The sequence below is a fragment of the Ornithorhynchus anatinus genome, chromosome 2, assembly GCF_004115215.2.
Source record: "Ornithorhynchus anatinus isolate Pmale09 chromosome 2, mOrnAna1.pri.v4, whole genome shotgun sequence".
NCBI lineage: Eukaryota > Metazoa > Chordata > Mammalia > Monotremata > Ornithorhynchidae > Ornithorhynchus > Ornithorhynchus anatinus.
The window spans coordinates 142624599-142646025 of NC_041729.1; the positions used below are offsets into that span (position 1 = coordinate 142624599).

A 21427-nucleotide genomic window follows, 5' to 3' on the forward strand; every position below is an offset into this window, starting at 1 on the left:
ACCTAGATAAAAGTGGACGGGCAACTTCTCTGTTTGTTGTGATATTCTATTCTCCCCAGCGCTTAGTACAGTCCTCTGCATACAGTAAGCGCTCAAAAAATACGATTGAATGAATGACTATAAACAGCTAGTGGTTCTAACCCTCATTTCCAAGCCCAGAGAAAGCTTATGTCCTATTTTAGTGCCTTGAAAATTTTACACTTGAAAAATCTCAATTCTCCTTGTCTTGCGAAGACCTGGGTGGAGTCTGGGTGCCTTTTTCGGACTTTTATTAATCTACGTGAAAGGTGAAAGAGAGCAAACAATGGTACTTACCCAGGGCTTAGTAGTGCAGAGCACTGTACTAAATGCTTGGAAAAGTACAATAATAATTGTATTTGTTGAGCGCCTATTACGAGCCAGGCACTTGGGCATTCTACAAGCTAATTGGGATGGACACAGTCCCTGTCCCACGTTGGGCTCACAGTCCCATTTTACAGATGAGGTAATTGAGGCACAGAGAAGCAAAGTGACTGGCCCAAGGCCACACAGCAGACGAGTGGCGGAGCCGGGATTAGAACCCATGACCTTCTGACTCCCAGGCCCGTATTCTATCCTCTGTGCTTAGATACGATCTCATCCCATCAGGGGCTAACAGTGTACAGAGAGCTTGTAGTCCACAGGATTCAGAACCTTCTCTGCAGCTGAATTTCGAAATGTTTTTTCCAAATTTCCATGTGTTCTTTTCAAATGCTTCTATTGTTGTAACTAGGCTATAAGCTAGTTGTGGCCAGGAAATATATCTGTTTATTGTTATATCATACTCTCCCATGTACTCAGTAGAGTGTCGATATACTCTATACAGAGTCATAGCCTGTTCTTACGTCGCACACATAAGCGCTCGATAAATACCACTGACCGACTGACTGATGTCCGGTAATGTTTTTGGTTTTGTTTTGCCTTTTACTTTTGATATATTCATTCTCCTCCTTTTTGGCTTCCTTGAACCGGATCAGGTTCAACTCTCGACAAAAACTCCTCGGGCCTTACCAGAGGAGCCGAGTTGCGAAACAGCCACCGTCGAAGACGATGCTCCGGAGCTGGAGGCCGGGGGTTCAAATCTGCAGTTACAACACAAAGTTACAGATCTGGAGATTCAGCTCAAGGCCTCTGAAGAAGAAAACCAGAGGATTAAGAAGGTTTGCCATTTCCCACAAATGTAAATATGTGAAATGCATATACTGGAAAGCTCGAGGAGAGTTAGAGCACAAACAGTGATTAAAAAGCAAACCAAGGCAAGGTGATAGTTCGGTCTCGGGGACACAGTCTTTGACTCATTCCCACGATTCCAGTGCCCTGGAATATGTCAGATCAGTATCTTGGAGGGAGTTGAGGCCTATAAAAACGAGCGGCAGTATTCAGTGCTTTAGACTAGCCTGTAAACTCCTTTTGGGCCGGGAATGTGATTATAATAATAATAATTAAAAAATGATAACCATAAGAATGGTATTTGTTAAGTGCTGACTACGTGCCAGGCACTGTACTCAGCACGGGGATGGATACAAGCAATTCAAGTTGGACACAGACCCTGTTCCACGTGGGGCTCCCAGTCTCAATCCCCATTTGAAAGATGTGGTAACTGAGGCCCAGAGAAGTGAAACGACTTGTCTAGGGTCACACGGCAGACAAGTGGCAAAGTCGGGATTAAAACCCATGACTTTCGGACTCCCAGGCGAATGCTCTATCCACTACGCCAAGCTGCCTCTCGTGACTACCAAGTCTGTTTTAATATACTCTCCCTAGTATACCACTGATCGCTTAATATTTGGTTTAATTCCCAGACCACCACTAAGTTGACTTCTTCTTATCTGCTGGTTCTCTCAGACCAGGTTGTATTGTGCTTTTGATGTGGACTACGTATGTGTGTTAATGTTGAATTTTCTGGAACGCTGATGCACGTTTTTGAATTGCATATTTTTTAGGATTTGGAAAAGTTAATGGAAAAGCACAGGTTCTCTGAAAGTGATTTTCTGAAGGACAAAGAGAATGAAGTGCTCACCCATCAGAATCGATATAAGGAACTACAGGTATGATTCATTTAGGCAGATGGTAAAAATCATTCGGAGATTTATAGAATCACACCTTTTGCGATAAAAGTGCTACTCAAAAATCGTATTTAATTTAAACCGTAAAACAGAGCCACCTTAACCAGCCTGTGTAAACTCATTTTGGGCGGGGAAAATGTCCATTCGTTACCGTGTCATACTCTCCCAAGCGCTCAGTACAGTGCTGTGCACACAGTAAGCACCCAATATATATGATTGAGTGAATGAATCTACTAAAATCAGCATATAGGAGATTTAAAAAGGGGCATTTTTCAGTTTAGAATGTACTGCAGTGTATCAGGGTTCTCATTAAAAAGAAGACAAAAAAAAAACCCCAACTCTCTAGCTCTAGTTATTTGGAGAAGGAATTTGGCATAAGTCAGTAGGGGCACACTGTCTGATTGTAATTGGGTCATCGGGTTTTATAAGGAGAAAGGGGAAGGAGCCGGGTAGATCTAGAATCCAGCTCACAGAATCCAGAATCCAGAATCCAGCAGGCAGTCGTTCGATTCACACTGGAAAGCAAATGGACAGTGAGGGCCCGTTAGGATTCGTCAGCCCTTGCTGGACTCTCCCTGCCTGCCTATTAGCCACTTGATCCATTCGTTCATTCAGTTGTATTTATTGGGCGCTTACTCTGTGCAGAGCACTGTACTGAGTGCTTATCATTATTATTATTAGCCGTTTCTGATTCCTAGCGACTCCACAGATATACTTTCTCCAGAGCGTCCCGTCCTCTGCCATAATCCGCAGCCTTTCTAAGGCTTCTTCTATCGCCGTTACGTTCTCTCTCCGCCTAGCCGCCGGGCTGCCTCTTCTACATTTTCCCGGCACTTTTCCCAGCATTAGTGTCTTCTCCAGAGAATCAGTCCTCCTGATTACGTGTCCAAATTACGCTAATCTAGGTCGAGTCATTTGGGCTTCCAAAGACCACTTGGGTTTAGTTTGCTCCAAAATCCATTTGTTTGTCTTTCGGGCAATATATGGTATTCGCAAAAACGAGTTTACTGTCTGGAGTGGAGGATGATAATTATGGTATTCATTTGTATTGAGCGCTTACTGTGTGCAGAGCACTGAACTAAGCGCTTGGGAGAGTACAGTACGACAATAAACAGACACGTTCCCAGCCCACATGGAGCTTACAGTCTGGAGTGTACATTCAAATCATTCAATCACTGAGTACCTCCAGAGGTTATGGATACACATCAGTGGAGACTGTAAGCTCGTTGTGGGCAGGGTATTGTTCTATTGTAGTCTCCCAAGTGCTTAGGACAGTGCTTTTCTCACAGTAAGCGCTCAATAAATGCAATTGAATCTATGAAGTATCTAAGGCAGACCTCTGCCGCCCACCTCCTCACCGTCCCCCGTTCTCACCCGTCCCGCCGTCGACCCCCGGCCCACGTCCTCCCGCTGTCCCGGAACGCCCTCCCTCCTCACCTCCGTCAGACTGATTCTCTTCCCCTCTTCAAAACCCTACTTAGAGCTCGCCTCCTCCAAGAGGCCTTCCCAGACTGAGTTTCCCCTTTTCCTTCTGCTCCCTGTGCTCCCCCTCTACCCCCCTTCACCTCCCCTCAGCTAAGCCCTCTTCTCCCCCCTTTCCCTCTGCTCCTCCCTCTCTCCCTTCCCCTCCCCTCGGCACCGTGCTCGTCCGCTCAACTGTATATATTTTCATTCCCCTATTTATTTTGTTAATGAGATGTATATCACCTTGATTCTATTTATTGCTATTGTTTTAATGAGATGTTCATCCCCTTGATTCTATTTATTGCTATTGTTTTTGTCTGTCCGTCTCCCCCGATTAGACTGTGAGCCCGTCGATGGGCAGGGATCGTCTCTATCTGTTGCAGATTTGTACATTCCAAGCGCTTAGTACAGTGCTCTGCACGTAGTAAGTGCTCAATAGATACTATTGAATGAATGAATGAATGAATGAAAGAATGAATGTGATTGGTGTGGTTTCCCCAGTGATTCGTAATTATGATATTAATTCTGGTATTATATAGTAATCGCTTGCTTTGTGCCAGGCACTCTACTAAGCGCTGGGCTAGATGCGAGCTGATCAGATCGGCCACTGTCCGTGTCCCACATGGGGCTCACCGTATCAATTCCCATTTTCCTGATGAGATAACCGTGACACAGAGCTGTTAAGTGATTTGCCTAAGGTCACACAGAAGGCGGGTGGCAGAGCCAGGGTTAGAACCCAGGACCTTTGATTCCTACACCTGAGCTCTTTCATTCATTCGATAGTATTTATTGAGTGCTTACTATGGGCAGAGCACTGTACTAACTGCTTGGAGTGTACAATTCAGGAACAGATAGAGACAATCCCTTCCTAATAACGGTCTTTCCATTAGGCCTCAATGCCAGCCTGGCACATAATAATAATAATAATAATGTTGGTATTTGTTAAGCGCTTACCATGTGCCGAGCACTGTTCTAAGCGCTGGGGTAGACAAAGGGGAATCAGGTTGTCCCACTGGGGGCTCACAATCTTAATCCCCATTTTACAGATGAGGTCACTGAGGCACCGAGAAGTGAAGTGACTTGCCCAAAGTAAGCACTTAACAAAAACCACAATTAATATTATTATTATTCTCTGAGGATGAGGACGGTAATGGGAAACTGATGGGAAGCTGTCCATCCCCTCACCCCCTCCTACCTCACCTCCCTTCTATCCTTCTCAGAGAAGCAGTGTGGCTCAGCGGAAAGAGGCCGGGCTTGGGAGTCAGAGGTCATGGGTTCTAATCCCGGCTCCGCCACTTACCTGCCGTGTGACGTTGGGCAAGTCACTTAATTTCTCCGAGCCTAGGTTACCTCATCTGTAAAATGGGGATGAAGACTGTGAGCCCCACGTGGGACAACCTGATCACCTTGTATCCCCCCAGAGCTTAGAACAGTGCTTTGCATGTAGTAAGCGCTTAACAAATGCCATCGTCATTATTATTATTATTCTCCAGGCCACCCCGTACACTCCACTCCTCTGCCACTGCTCACCTCCTCACAGGGCCTCGTTCCCGTCGTCGACCTCTGGTCCACGTCCTCCCGCCGTCCCGGAACGCCCTCCCTCCTCGCCTCTGCCAAACTAACTCTCTTCCCCTCTTCAAAGCCCTACTGAGAGCTCACCTCCTCCAGGAAGCCTTCCCAGACTGGGCCCTCCCTTTCCCTCTGCTCCTCCTCCCCTCCCCGTTCGCCCCTACTCCCTCTGCTCTTCCCCCTTCCCCTCCCCACAGCAATTGTGCATATATGTACCTATTTATTATTCTATTTATTTTATTAATCATGTGTATATATCTATAATTCTATTTATATTGATGCTGTTGATGCCTGTCTACTTGTTTTGTTTTGTCGTCTGCCTCCCCCCTTCTAGACTGTGAGCCCCTTGTTGGATAGGGATGGTCTCTATTTGTTGTTGAATTGTGCTTCCAAGCACTTAGTACAGTGCTCTGCACATAGTAAGTGCTCAATTAATACGATTGAATGATTGATGGTTTGGAACACCGCCCCGGCAACAGAGTGGAGTATGGACTGGAGTGGGGAGACACTGGAGGCAGGGAGGTCAGTGAGGAGGCTGACGCAGTAGTCGAGGCAGGATAGGTAAAGTTCTTGACCCAGTGTTCGGAGCAGCAGCGTGGCTCAGTGGAAAGAGCCCGGGCTTCGGAGTCAGAGGTCATGGGTTCGAATCCCCACTCTGCCACTTGTCAGCTGTGTGACTGTGGGCAAGTCACTTCACTTCTGTGTGCCTCAGTTACCTCATCTGTAAAATAGGGATTAAGACTGTGAGCCCCACGTGGGACAACCTGATTCCCCTGTGTCTACCCCAGCGCTTAGAACAGTGCTCGGCACATAGTAAGCGCTTAACAAATACCAACATTATTATTATTATTATTATGAAGAGAAGCAGCTCAGCCTCGTGCTTAGAACGTGGGCCTGGAAGTCAGAAGGACCGGGCTTCTAGTTCTAGCTCCGCCACTTGTCTGCCGTGTGACGTTGGACAAGTCCCTTCATTTCTCTGGGCCTCTGTTACCTCATCTGTAAAATGGGGATTAATCGTGAGCCCCATGTGGCACAGAGACTGTGTCCAACCCTATTTGCTTGTACCCACCACAGCGCTTAATACAGTGCCCGGCACATGGTAAGCGCTTAAAGAATGCCACACTCCTCCTTATGCATTCTGTCACAATTCTTTCTTCAGCCTAGTACAGAAAGTGGTTGAGAAGTAAATCATCAACAAACACGTGTATTACTCCCTAGTCCCCTGGTATTTTCAAAATATTTCACTATCGGGAAAAAGGTATTTGCATTTGAAGGCCTGCTTGTTGAACGTAGTTTGGGAAGTTGCTCTATACATTAAAAGGGAGTTGAATTAAAGCCCCAGAATCCTTGGATACTTTTAGAATCGGATGGGAAGAAGCCACACATCTTTCTTACACACTTGGGTTCTTGTTTTCCAGAACTTTTCACGAGGTGGTCGAGATGTATTATTTTACAAGTCTATTTAACTTAAATGGTGACAACATTTAGTGACAAGGCAATGAATGTTGTTTTGGCTTTTATCCAAGATTGATGATTTTAACGATAATCCCTTTCGTTGCCCCTCTGAATAAAATCAATCTTAAAGCAAAAAATATAGCTATTTGAACTTGAAGGATTTGACCTAAAAAAAAAAAAAAGCTTGAGAAGTCCGTTGTCGTATCTGTCTAAATCTATTTTTTTCTGAGTCAAACTATTTGGATGAAGACCTTCCCCTTTTCAGCAAATTGCAGCATTTGAGAAAAGAACCCGTCTATTAATGTGATCAAGACTCCAGCAGGCCAAAACAAGCACTAGTTTGGAAAACCCTTTGGAAGTGCCCTGAACGCTTGCTGGCCAGCAGGAATCAACATCATTAGCAGCGGCGTCGGGATTTATTAATTGCCTACTGTATTCAGCCACTTGGATGTGAGACTTACCCCCGCGGGAGGCTCGGCACACAGTAAGCGCACAATAAATAGCATCGACGGATCGATCGGGTAATTGACTATGACACAGCTGTAGCGCAGCATGAGAAACAGCGTGGTTTAAGGGCAGAGCACGGACCTGGGAGTTAGAGTGACCTGGGTTCTAATCCTAGGTCTGCCACACGTCTGCTGGGTGACCTTAGGCAAATGACCTCACTTCTCTGTGCCTCAGTTCCCTCAGCTCTAAAATGGGGATTGAGACCGTGAGCCTCAAGTGGAACAGGGACTGTCCACCCTGATTTGCTTGTATCCACCCCAGCGCTTAGTACAGTGCCTGGCACACAGTAAGCGCTTAACAAATACCACACTCATTATTATTCATTCAGTCGTATTTATTGAGCGCTTACTGTGTGCAGAGCACTGTAGTAAGTGCTTGGAAAGTACAATTCAGCAACAAAGAGAGGCAATCCCTGCCCAGAACTGGCTCACAGTCTCGAAGTGGGGAGGCAGACAACAAAACAAATAAATAGGCCACATAGCATCAATATAAATAAATAGAATTATGGCTATTTACACATCAAAGTGAGTAAACAGACATGAATTATAAATACAATTATAGATATGTACATATACACACAAGTGCTGTGGGGCGGAGGGAAGGGGGCAGAGGAAAAGGGAGCGAGTCGGGGCGATGGCGATGGGAGGAGGAGCTGAGGAAAAAAGGGGGGCTCAGTCTGGGAAGGCCTCCTGGAGGAGGTGAGCTCTCACTAGGGCTTTGAAGGGGGGAAGAGAACTAATTTGGCGAATGTGAGGAAGGAGGGTATTCCAGGCCAGAGGTAGGACATGGGCCAGGGGTCGACGGCGGGACATTATTTACCCCAGCTCTTAAAACAGTGCTTGGCACATAGTAAGTGCTTAACAAGTGCCATAATTAGCATTATTTTTATTATTTATTAGCAGGGTGGAAGAAGGGTTTATGGCCTATTAAGGGCCATGAATGAATCTGACACGATGTTTTACTGATTCTCTAACTCCTCTTCCTGTGGTGTACCTGTTAATCTGCAAAATGGAAGAAAAGGTTTTCATGAGGTACTTGCAGGAAGTCACCGTTCAGTGGAGTTTCATGTAACCTGAATCTAGGAACACCTCCTGTTAATAATAATAATAATAATAATAATAATGGTGGTATTTGTTAAGCGCTTACTATGTGCCAAGCACTGTTCTAAGCCCTGGGGGGATACAAGGTGATCAGGTTGTCCCACGTGGGGCTCAAAGTTTTCATCCCCACTTTACAGATGAGGGAACTGAGGCACAGAGAAGTTAAGTGACTTGCCTACAGTCGCACAGCTGGCAAGCGGCAGAGCCGGGATTGGAACCCATGACCTCTGACTCCCAAGCCCGGGCTCTTTCCACTGAGCCACGCTGCTTCTCTCATGGCTTAGTAGATAGAGCATGGGCCTGGGAGTCAGGAGGTTGTGAGTTCTAATCATGACTCCACCCCTTGTCTGCTGGGTGACCTTAGATGAGTCACTTCACTTCTCTGGGCTTCAGTTACCTCAACTGGAAAATGGGGGTTCATTCATTCTGTAGTATTTATTGAGCGCTCACTATGTGCAGAACACTGTACTAAGCGCTTGGAATGAACAAATCGGTAACAGATGGAGACAGTCCCTGCCCTGTGACGGGCTTACGGTCTAATCGGGGGAGACGGACAGACGAGAACAGTAGCAATAAATAGACTCAAGGGGTTAAGAGTGTGAACTCCATATGAGACAGGGATTGGGTCCAACCCGATTAACCCGTATCTACCCCAGTGCTTGCAACAGTGTTCGGCACTTAGCAAGGGCTGAACGTTATCATTATTATGCGAGGCCCTTGTGTCTCCGCCCTCTGGCTTCCGCGGCCAGCAAGGTCACCACCTGTGAGCGCACACCGAGTTGCGCTAACTTGGCAGCAAGAGAGGACAGATGTCAGACCGTTCAGCCGTCTCTCCCCCGCCCGGAAGGAACAGCAGTCTATTAGGCGGTTGCCTTGGACGGCTTTATCGGCAGCTGTATCGGTGATTGTGGATTGTTTCGGGAACTCTCAGGATAAGCCTTTGCTGGAGAGGTTCACTCCTCCCAAATGCTGTTTCCCATTGTTTCGCCTCTCGGTTATGAGAGTTTGCTTATTCTGGGGGAGAATCCGGTCCAGCGTGAACACTTAACGGGATCCAGATCCCAGGCCGTCTCATGCGAAAACGCTTTGTTTCAGATGGCCCTGTTTACTTCATAAATTGACTTGTACTACCTAGGTTACCACCCACGTTTCGGGACTTGAACCGCTCCGACGCTAAGGGTTATTATTCTCCTTCCTGGTGTTTTTTGCGTGCTGCTTCAAATATGTTCCCATGGAGTTGCAAAGGGCAAAAGTCTAGGTCACAGAATAATAGGCTAGGCCTTTCAGAGTCTTTCGGAGTTCACTTTTCCTTTTCTAAAGCAGAATTCCTCCTAATTTGAGTGGTGCCGAAATAATACGAGCCACGAAAGTGATCTTCTGGGGTGGGGCTGAAAGTCGTTGTGACATTTTCTGTAAACTCACTTTCTTTCAAAGATGATTCAAGGATCTATCATGAGGACAAGCCCAAGGAAGATTTAGCTCATGCCCCAGCCTGCACCAGGAAAACCTCGCGCGCTCTCCCAGATTTTCACCGGCAGCCCGGCTGAATCGGGACACCTAATTCGTTCACCCGGGCAATGCCCCGTGATAATGCACGGGTAGATGAAGAAGTAAAAAATGGTATCGAGAAGGCCACCACAGTCTCTGGGAGATTGACAGAGTTTGTTTATAGTATTACAATTCACCCCAAACTCAACACCAAACTGCATGTTCTTTTTTTTTTTTATAAAAATGCTATTTGTCAAGTACTTACTACGTTCCAGGAACTGTATTAAACGCTGGGGTAGATCCAGGTTAATTAGGTTGGACACAGTCCCTGTCCCACATGGGGCTCCCAGTCTTAATCCCCATTTTCCAGATGAGGTAAGTGAAGCACAGAGAAATTAAGTGACTTGCCCAAGGTCACACTGCAGACAAGTGGCGAAGCTGGAATTAGAACCCAGGCCCTTCTGACTCCCAGGTCAATGCTGTCTCCACTAGGCCATGCTGCTTCTCACGTGTACAGAGGTGTGGTAGTTTCCAACCTTCTCTTAGAATTGGGATTTTGGCCCAGTTCTGAAGTGATCATCAGTATTAAGGATATTTACTGAGCACCTACTGAGTGGAGAGCGGTGTATTGAATTCATTCATTCGTTCAATAGTATTTATCGAGCGCTTACTATGTGCAGAGCACTGTACTAAGCACTTGGAATGGACAATTCGGCCACAGATAGAGACAGTCCCTGCCCAGTGACGGGTTCACAGTCTGATCGGGGGAGACGGACGGACAAAAACAAGACAATTTAATCACGGTAAATAGAATCAAGATTCTATTAAATGCTTGGGAGAGTGCACCAGAATGAAAAGATAATAATAATAATAATAATAATAATGTTGGTATTTGTTAAGCGCTTACTATGTGCAGAGCACTGTTCTAAGCGCTGGGGGAGATACAGGGTAATCAGGGTGTCCCACGTGAGGCTCACGGTTAATCCCCATTTTACAGATGAGGTAACTGAGGCCCAGAGAAGTGAAGTGACTCGCCCAAGGTCACACAGCTGACAAGTGGCAGAGCCGGGAGTCGAACCCATGACCTCTGACTCCGCAGCCCAGGCTCTTTCCACCGAGCCACGATATGGTCTCTGTCCCCAAGGGACTTGGATGCCTTGATTTCTCGAGTAGCTCCGTTAACGTCACTTATAACTCATCTTTCTTATAGTATTTATTAAGCGCTTACTGTGTGCCAGCCACTGAGCTAAGCACTGAACTAAGCACAAGTTAATCCCACTGAATACAGTCCCTGTCCCACAAAGGGTTCACAGTCTCTATCCCCATTGTTTTACAGATGGGGTAAACTTAGGCCCAGAGAAGTGAAGCGTTTGCCCAAGTTCACGCAGCAGACGAGGGGCGGAGCCAGGATGAGAACCCAGGTCCTTTTGACTCCCCAAACGGCGCTCCATCTGCTAGGCCACACTGCTTCCCCGCAGGCCTTAACAGCACATGACGAAGCAGATGACCAGCAGTCGGATCCTGGAATAGTCAACCAACGTTTCGGCAGTGCCGTTTGCCGCTCAACTTCACCGGGTGGGATCCCGGGGGGAGAGAGACTGATCGCTAGGTGACCTGGCAACTTTCATATGATAAGCTGAAGTGTGGCAAACCAAAGTAGAGAGGCCAGAATAGATATTTAAAAAAAAAAAAGGAATGAAATACCACCTTCAGTGATCGGATAGAGCAGAGAACTCAGTAATAATTGTGGTATATGTTAATCAATCAAATGTATTGCTCAAGCACTTACTGTGTGTGGAGCACTCCATTCAGTCATTTATTAAGCTGTACTAAGCGCTTGGGAAGGAACAATACAACAATAGGATGATTCCCTAACCACAACGAAGTCCTTGGGAAAGCATTGCCCTTGCTGGGGTTTGTTTGGGGCAAGGTTTCTTGGGGAACAGGTATCTCTTTTTTTGTTTGCTTTTTAACTCTTCAAATCAATCCATCAGTGATATCTATTGAGTGCTTCCTGGGTGCAGAGCGCTGCACTAAGTGCTCGGGAGAGTACGCTGAACTACATCTTCCTGTGTATTCAGAAGGTAAAGGGAGGGAGACAGGAGGGAAACTTTCCTAGAGTTACATTACAGCTCTGTTAAAAAAAAAAAAAATAGGTGGTGGCTGCAAAGGAGCTTCAGTGACTTCCTTGAATTCGTGTTCACTCTAACTCGACTTTGTTAAAAGCCTGCTGTTTTCATCTTAGCCATTATAGCAACTGAATTAAAAAACAAATGCTTCATTGACATTTTGATGTACCGAGAGTGCAAAAATTTAGGTTCGGTCTTTGATTCGCTTACTTCTAAGGACAAAGGAAGACGTTTAGAACATTTAACGAAGTCGTAGCGATAGGGTAAAGGGACACCCCCAAGAAAGGCTTGGGGAAAACGGCAGAGGTTATGTTCCCGGCCCACGATTAGCTCACAATCTAGCATTAGTTATGTACTAAGCGCGGGGGTACATACAAGATAAAGAGGTTGGATCCAGTCCCTGTCCCACATGGTGCTCCCAGACTGTCAGTCACAACCGGTAAACCAGCGTGGTACTCACAGGCAGAACAAGAGCTTTACTCCTGAAACACAGGGTGCAGGAAGATCGAGAAGTCTTGTCGTCCCCCTCCTACCTCATCTTGCTGATCTACCACAGCCCCCATCACAGTTTTTGCTCCTCTAACACCCGTAACACCAACACCAACATACTTTCTGTACTTTCTTGAGAAGCAGCGTGGCTTAGAGAATAGATCCCGGGCCCGGGAGTCAGAAGGACCTGGATTCTAATCCCGGCTCTGCCCCGTGTCTGCCGTGTGACCTCAGGCAAGTCCCTTCACTTCTCTGGGCCTCAGTAACCTCATCTGTAAAAACGGGGATGGAGACTGTGAGCCCTAGGTGGGACAGGGGCTGTGTCCAACCCGATTTGCTTTTATCCACTCCAGTGCTTAATACAGTCCCTGGCTCATAGTAAGAGCGTAACAAATATCGTAGTTGTTATTGTAGTTATTGTACTTTGATCTTGTCTGTCTCACTGCTCACCCCTTTCCCACTTCCTCCCTGTGGCCTGAAATTCCCTCTCCTTTTCTGACAGACCCCTGCTCTCTTCAATGCCTTATTCAAATCACATCTCCTCCAAGAAGCCCTCCATGACTAACCCCTCATCTGTCCTATTTATCTTCCCTTCTCTTCGCCCAACCATCTGTGTCACCTGGAAGCTCACTGGGAACAGGGAATGCTTCTGTTTATTGTTGTATTGTACTCTCCTAAGCGCTTAGAACAGTGCTCTGCACACAGTAAGCGCTCAAGAAATGTGACTGAAGGAATGAATGATCCTGTGCGCTTGGGTTTGCACCCCCTGAAGCACTTGATATTCACTCTACTCACAGCACATCTGCCCAGAGTCCAACCCTCTCCCATTTCCATTATCTGTAATTCATTTTAATGTCAGTTCAGTTAGCGTTTCTCCACTCTTCAAGAAACTCCAGTGGTTGCGCATCCACCTCCTCACCATTGGCTTTAAAGCTCTCCATCACCTCACCCCTTCCTACCTCACCTCGCTTCTCTCCTACTCCAACCCAGCCCGCACGCTTCGGTCTTCTAATGCTAACCTTCTCACTCTACCTCAGTCTCATCTATCTCGCCGCCGACCTCTGGTCCACATCCTACCGCTGGCCAGGAACGCTTTCCACATCCTACCTCTGGCCGGCAACGCCTTCCCTCCTCATATCAGACGGAAAATTGCTGTCCCCTACCTTTAAAGCCTTATTGCAGGCCCATCTCCTCCAAGAAGCCTTCCCTGACTAAGCCCTCCTCTCCTCCTCTCCCACTCCCTGCTGTGCCGCTCGGACTTGCTCCTTCATTCAACCTCCATCCCATCTCCACAGCACGTATGATATATATCTGTATTTATCTGTCACTTATTCATTTGTCTATTTATGATGATGATGGTGGTGGTATTGGTTAAGCATTTACTATGTGCAAGGCACTGTATGAAGCGCTGGGGGATACACGGTGATGAGGTTGTCCCACGCGGGGCTCACAGTTTTAATCCCCATTTTACAGACGGGGTAACTGAGGCACAGAGAGGTTAAGTGACTTGTCCAAAGTCACACAGCTGACAAGCGGCGGAGCCCTCTCCCCCTCTGGACTGTGAGCTTGTTGTGGGCAGGAATGTGTCGGTTTGTTGTTATATCGTACTCTCCCAAGCACTTAGTACAGCGCTTTGCACACAATAAGTACTCAATAGATAAATATGATTGAATGAAGGAATGGAAGTCTGAATGAATGTTTCCATGTGGGCCGGGATCGTGGTAATAATAATAATATCGGTATTTGTTAAGCGCTTACTATGTGCAGAGCACCGTTCTAAGCGCTGGGGGAGATACGGGGGAATCAGGTTGTCCCACATGAGGCTCACAGTTAATCCCCATTTTACAGATGAGGTAACTACAGTGCCTGCATATAGAAAGGGCTTAAAATATGCCATAATTATTATTAGTTCTGTTGTACTCTTCCTAAGTGCTCAGTACAGTACAGTAAGTGTTCAATAAATACCTTTGATTGATTGATTGCTTAAGAGACAACTTAGGAGACAGCTGTAGATACTGCCGCTGGCAAATGATTCGCAAATGCTAGTAAATGATTCGGTTGCTGCCGAGGAATTCCTCTAAACTTTATGGACAGGAATGGTGGTTGTCAGTCTTTTCAGTCCCATCCACAAGAATTAGAAGTTAAAGGAAAATTCATGTTCTCTTTCTCCTTTCTTTTTCCTTTCTTCATCCCCTCACTCCTATTCCTGCCTCTTCTTTTCCTTCTCTCTCCTTCGTTTTCTCCCGTTTTCCCTTGCTCTACCTTCTCTTTCCATGTCTCCGTTTTTTCTCTCTTCAGTGCTCATTTAGTCTCAACATTTTCTTTTATCTGTATCTCCCTCTCCTTTCCTTCAGAGGAAGATCAAGAAGTTATAGCCGTGAGATTTAAGAAACCTGGCACTTACTAAGACCCGGAAGGACTGACACTTGTCAGCAAATAAAATGTGCGGCTTCTTTTGGAAAGAAATGAGGTTTATGGTTCATGTTTGTATAATAGTGGACTTTGAAATCCTAAAGTAGAAACCGAGTTCTTGGGATTGATAGGTTTATTTACTTGATATAACTTTTTGCGTTTTGTCTAAGTGGGATGACAGAATTAGATGATTCAGTTTAAAGTGTGAGTTGTTCCCCTCTGTTATTACTTTGATTTACCACACAACCTTTTTCCAAAATGATTTCAGCCTTCTTGCCAGGGAAAAAATGCATAATTGCAATTCTCAATCACGAACCCTTTCTAAAACATTGACTAGCCCTCCCTTTTTTACCCTGGTGAGGCCTGATTTTTCGTAGCTTTATTTTGTGTGTGCGTGTGTGTGTTTCATTCTTCAAAAACAAATTCACAGTTCTTTGCAAACTTTGATGGGATTTGCCTTTCTTTTTTTTTTTTAGGAAATGATTTTAGAACTTGTTTATTTCAGTGGCTTCATTCCACTCTTTTTGTCAACAATATTCTGACTCTGATTAAAAAGTCACAAATAAAATGGTTTAATTTAGAGAATATGATTTCACTTCAAATAACATTTAGGATGACGGTGCCATGGTTTCTTTTCTTTCATTTTTGACTGTACCATGACCCACAGAGTGAGCAGGAAATCAGACCTAATGCTGTTGTAATACTCGAGAGAAAATATCAGCATCCTCCTACCTCGTGGGCTGCGCCTTCTCGGTTTCCTTAATAGATTCCTCCTCTGCCTCCCATTGCTATTTGATTGTGTAATTTGCGTGTTTAATCATTTATTATCATTGATATTGTTTGGGTCAAATTTTTAGCTCTTGGGAGCTGTACTTTAGGCTCTCTTTCGCTGAACACACTGTTTTCATGGAGCCAATTAAGAATGATGTCAGATTCTCTTAAACTCCTCTGTAGACAGTAAACTCGTTTGGGGAAGGGATTGTACTGTAATAATGTTGGTATTTGTTCAGCGCTTACTATGTGCAGAGCACTGTTCTACGCGCTAGAGTAGATACGGGGTCATCAGGTTGTCCCTCATGAGGCTCACAGTCTTGATCCCCATTTTACAGATGAGGTCACTGAGGCACAGAGAAGTGAAGTGACTTGCCCACAGTCACACGGCTGACAAGTGGCAGAGCCGGGTTTCGAACCCATGACCTCTGACTCCCAAGCCCGGGCTCTTTCCACTGAGCCACGCTGCTTACAATGATATTGTGCCTGAATCCTATCACCAGGGCCGCCTTAAGGCTTTGTGATATCAATCAATCAACAACATTTATTCATTCAGCTCAATATTCATTATCGAGCGCTTACTGTGTGCAGATCCCTGTACTAAGCGCTTCGGAGAGTACAGTGCAACAATAAACAGAAAGATTCCCTGCCCACAACGAGCTTACAGCCTAGCACTTCCTGTGTGCAGAGCACTGTGCTAAGTGCTTGAGAGGATAGTATACAGTAGAGTAGGTAGACATGTTGCCTTCCCACAGGAGTTTATAATCTCGAGAAGCCTACGATCTAGAAGAGAACTGACAGTCTAGAGGCCTGTGGGATGTGACAGGAAAAAGGGTTTAGATTAAAAATGACCCTAATAATAACCCCAATTTAGCTCACCCTAGTTTCCCTTTCCCTCTTTCCCGCTCACCTGGAACACCCTCCCTCCTCATAATCCTCCGGTCAATGACTCTCCCTCAGCTTCAGACTATTATTTGAAGCCCACCTCCTCCAAGAGGCCTTCCCTGACTAAGCCCTCCTTTCCCCTTCTGCCACTCCCTCCCGTGTCACCCTGACTTGCTCCCTTTATTCATCGTCCCTCCCTGCCCGACAGCGCTTATGTGCACATCTGTAATTTGTTTACATTCATTGTCCGCCTCCCTCTCTAGACTGTAAGCTCGCTGTGGGCACGGACACGCATTGTTGTATTGTATTCTCCTTGAGGTTAGCCTGCACGCGGTAAGCGCACAGTAAATTCGACCGACTGACTGTCTAACTTAAGAAGAGAGAAATAGTTATACCGTGGAACTCGTAGATTAATAATAATGATGATAATAATAGTGACATTTGTTAAGCGCTTCTCTGTGCCAGGCACTGTGTGAAGCGCTGGGGTGGAGACAGACAAAACTAGCTGGACACAGTCTCTCTCCCACGTGGGGCTCACAGTCTCAAACCCCATTTTGCAGATGAGGTGACTGAGGCACGGAGAAGTGAAGTGACGGGCGAAAGGTCCAACAGCAGAGAAATGCCAGAGTCCGGGATTAGAACCCGTGACCTTCTGCCTTCCAGTCTCGTGCTCTGGCCACTATACCATCCTGCTTCTCCTCTCCTCACTCCCCTCCACCTTTAGAGACAGGGATCGTTTCATTCACTCCTGTATAGTCTCTTCCAGCATTTACCAGTCTGCTGTTCAAACAACAAGTGCTTCATAAATATTATTAGTACTAGTATTAGGACACTTCTAGTCCGGTCTAGACCAGGGACTGATCAGAAGGACCCAGGACAGCAGCGCGGAAAGATGCGAATGTGACTTTTTCGGCAAGTTCAACCCTTTCTCCACGTTCTCCCTGAGGCTCCAAGCCTCTGGAGGAGGGAGGCCTTTCCCAGTATTAGCAGAGGAGCCAGTTTCCCCCCGCAGATGATCTATCCGTCACTGGTCTTTAGTGAGCACTTACTATGTGCAGAGCACCGTACTAAGTCCTTGGGAGAGTTCAGTACAACAGAGTCGCAATCCTGACTCCATCACTTGGCTGTTGTGTGATCTTGGGCAAGTCACTTCACTTACTTTATCTGTAAAATGGGGACATCCACTGCGTGCAAGCTGATTAGCTTATATCTACCCCAGTCTTAGTACAGTGCCTGGCACATAGTAAGCATTTAAAAAATGCCACTTAAAATAAAATTGGTAAACACATTTCCTGTCTACAGAGATTCTCCAGCCTAGGGAACGAGTCTGCTAATTCTGTTGTATTGTACTCTCCCAAACGCTTAGTACAGTGCTCTGCACATAGAAAGCACTCAATAAGTATGACTGAGAGAGGATTATCATCAACGATATTGATTGAGAGCTTATTGTATGCACAGTGAATGAATGAATGAGTACTGTACTAAGCCCTTGGGAGAGTACATTACCACAGAGTTGGTAAAAACATTCCCCTGCCCAAAATTCATTCGTTCAGTCGTATTTATTGAGTGCTTACTGCGTGCAAAGCACTGTACCAATAATGTTGGTATTTGTTAAGCGCTTACTATGTGCAGAGCACTGTTCTAAGCGCTGGGGTAGATGCAGGGTCATCAGGTGGTCCCACCTGGGGCTCACGGTCTTAATCCCCATTTTACAGATGAGGGAACTGAGGCACAGAGAAGTGAAGTGACTTGCCCACAGTCACACAGCTGACAAGTGGCAGGGCCGGGATTCGAACGCGTGACCTCTGACTCCCAAGCCCGGGCTCTTTCCACTGAGCCATGCTGTTTCTCTAAGTGAACTGCTAAAACTATAAAACAATCCATTGCAATTACTAAGCACTTGTTACAATATAACAACCGACAGACACATTCCTGCCCACAGCGAGCTCACGTTTTAAAGGGGGAGACGGACGTTAATATAAATAAATAGATGAACAAATAAATGAATTACAGATATATAGAGATATATACATGCTGTGGGGATGGAGGGAGGGTGAATGAAGGAGCAAGTCAGAGCAGCGCAGAAGGGAGTGGGAGAAGAGGAGATGAGGGCTTAGTCGGGGAAGGTTCCTTGGACGAGATGGGTCTTCAATACGGAGTGTATATACAATGTACAATGAGTGTATATTCTGCTTTCTTTCTTGCATTTCTTCAGCCGGGCCTGTTTTGTAGCCAATCATATTTATTGAGCGCCTACTGTGTGCAGAGCACTGTACTAAGCATTTGGGAGCGTACAATGTCATAGAGATCGGTAAACACGTTCTCTGCCCACCACGAGTTTACACCCCGCTTTGCCTGTCACCCCACTTTCTAACAAAGTATTACCTGGGTCATCTTCGCATAATAATTTTATTTTGAAATTTTAAGGAGATATAGTACGCAAACCTCAACACAGAATTGTAAGAAAAAAATACTTCGACGATCACTTTTTGGATGATATCCCTCCTCGGGCCTTGGATCGTGTAAATCAAATCAACCATGCTGCGAAAAAGCCTCGTGTTTGCAAACACATGGAAAAGAACAAGTAATTACATGGGAATATGTTTTCTTTTCATTTACCAATGAATTAGTAATCGGGTGGGGCTGCCATTGCCATTAGATTTTTGGGTAGTTTATTTCATAGCAGATGGTTTTTCAAAAAATGAGCCCATACGGTATTCATGATATCATTCCCACTCAGAGATCATCTTAGTGATGCTAAAACGAAGAGCCCAACCTGAAAGCAATTGAAAATTCCCCCCCCGAAAGCTAGTAAAACAATTTCAATAATCATTACCATTGGCTGTATTTTTTGGTCTCTCAACAGTACACATTTCTCTGGTGGCTTTTTTTTTCTTTTGTTTCTTTTTTGCATCTTTTTCTCTCCCCATGTTCCTCTCTCCACCCACAGTTTCTTCACAAGATGACCCAGAACTCAATGTTGACTGCGGTTTGAGAGTAATGGAGCCAAAATTACTGGATTCACTTTCAGCCATTTTGGACAAATGAGGTGTACGTGATTCAAACAGTGTTAAAAATAAGGAGGATAAAGCCATCGGTCCAGAAAGAAACCAGAAAAAAAGCTTAGTCATTCATTCATTCAATTATATTTATTGAACACTCACTGTGTGCACAGCACTGAACTAAGCGCTTGGGAGAGTACCATATAACAATAGACGGACATATTTCCTGCCCACAATGAGCTTCCAGTCTTCCCTGACTATTGCACCCTCCTGACGACGCCCAAAATAGTTCAGGATCATCATCATTTCCATTACAGAAGCAGCACAGAGTAGTGGATAGAGCCCGGGCTCAATTTGCTTGTATCCACCCCAGTGCTTAGCACAGTGCCTGGCCCATAGTAAGCGCTTAACAAATACCATAATTAGAAGAAGAATTTGATAATAATAATTTGACCTGTATCTTGGGGATGACTTATGGCATCTCCAGTTCACATCAAATTGTGGACAAAATGTCCTTTGATGCTGAAATCTATTTAGGTGACCGGCTTCCGTGTTGAACTCTGGCCCCTCACCGCCACTTCTCACCTAACGTAGCTTCCCCTACACATATTTTTGAGTCATAGTGATAATAATGATTATTATAGTACTTGCTAAGCTCTCACTCTGCGCCACGCACGGTTCTAAGCACTGGGGTAGATACAAGATAATCAGGTTGGATACAGTCCCTGTCCCACCTAGGGCTCACAGTCTTAATCCTCATTTTACAGATGAGGTAATGAGAAGTGAAGTGATTTGCCCAAGGTCACACGGCAGATAAGTGGCGGAGTCCGGATTAGAACTCATGACCTTCCGACTCCCAGAGGGGAGATGCGTGAGCTGTGAGCCGTTTCGGGGAATCCGTGCTGGGCAGACCCTGTCCAGTCCGATTTGCTTGTAGCAGCGTGGCTCAGTAGAGAAGCAGCATGGCTCAGTGGAAAGAACCCGCGCTTGGGAGTCAGAGGTCATGGGTTCTAATCCCGGCTCCGCTGCTTGCCAGCTGTGTGACTTTGGGCAAGTCTCTTAACTTCTCTGTGCCTCAGTTACCTCATAAAATAGGGATTAAAACTGTGAGCCCCATGCCGGACAACCTGATGGCCTTGTATCCCCCCCAGCACTTAGAACAGTGTTTGGCACATAGCGCTTAACAATACCACCGTTATTATTATTATTTTATCCACCGCAGCACTTAGTACAGTGCCTGACACATGGTAAGTGCTTAACAAATACCACAATTATTAACATGGCCATTGGTCGTGTAGGTGTGTGGATGAGGGCGTTTTGATATTTTCATTAGGTGCCTCGTCAACATCACATCCCCAACCAAGCGCTCCATTCCCCTAAATGTCTGTCTCCCTCTCTAGACTGTAAGCTCACTGTGGGCGGGGAATGCATCCACCAACTCTGTTGTACTCTCAAGCACACTGTAAATGCTCAGTCAGTGCAATTTTGCAGTATTTTAGAGACCAGGAAGTGAGAATTTGGGGGAGCTTTAGGGGGCAGATCTACTTTTTAGGGAAATTCTCATCAAGAAGGAAAGACAACACTGGAGCAAGCTTAGCCACCCGAGAACAGGCCCGTTTTAATTTCATGGAATCTGATGCTCTCCTTGGGGTTTAGCTGTGGAGCCCCAGGCTGTGCGACTAAGCCCTCCTTTCCTCTTCTCCCACTTCCTCCCGCATCACCGCGACTTGCTCCCTTTATTCATCCCCGGTTCCCAGCCCCACAGCACTTATGTCCATTATCTGTCACTTATTTATTTCTGTTAATGTCCGTCCCCACCTCTAGACTGAAAGCTCCGTGTAGGCTGGGCAAGACTAGGCCACAGCCTGGAAACTCGTTATGGGCAGGGAACTTGTCCGCTGATTCTGTTGGATTGTACACTCTCAAGCGCTTAGCACAGTGCTCTGGAAACCCTCAGTGAATACCGCTGATTGATTGAGATCACCTGCCAATCAGGATGGCACTCCAGATTTCAAGTTAAGGTGGGGCAATAAAATTCGGGAATATTTGCTGTTGTGAGTCAAGCTGCCTGT

At 45.8% G+C, this 21427-nt stretch overlaps 1 protein-coding gene across 6 annotated transcripts in view; it reads left to right on the top strand.

The window, feature by feature from the left end:
• Window positions 1–21427, top strand: part of CCDC91 (coiled-coil domain containing 91) — a 496853-nt gene that overhangs the window by 143427 nt on the left and 331999 nt on the right. For all 6 annotated transcript variants that reach the window (XM_039911226.1, XM_039911223.1, XM_039911225.1 and 3 more), the window contains 2 exons: window positions 996–1178; window positions 1962–2066. In XM_039911226.1, coding sequence (XP_039767160.1) covers window positions 996–1178; window positions 1962–2066 — 288 coding nt within the window. The remainder of the gene's footprint in view (window positions 1–995; window positions 1179–1961; window positions 2067–21427) is intronic.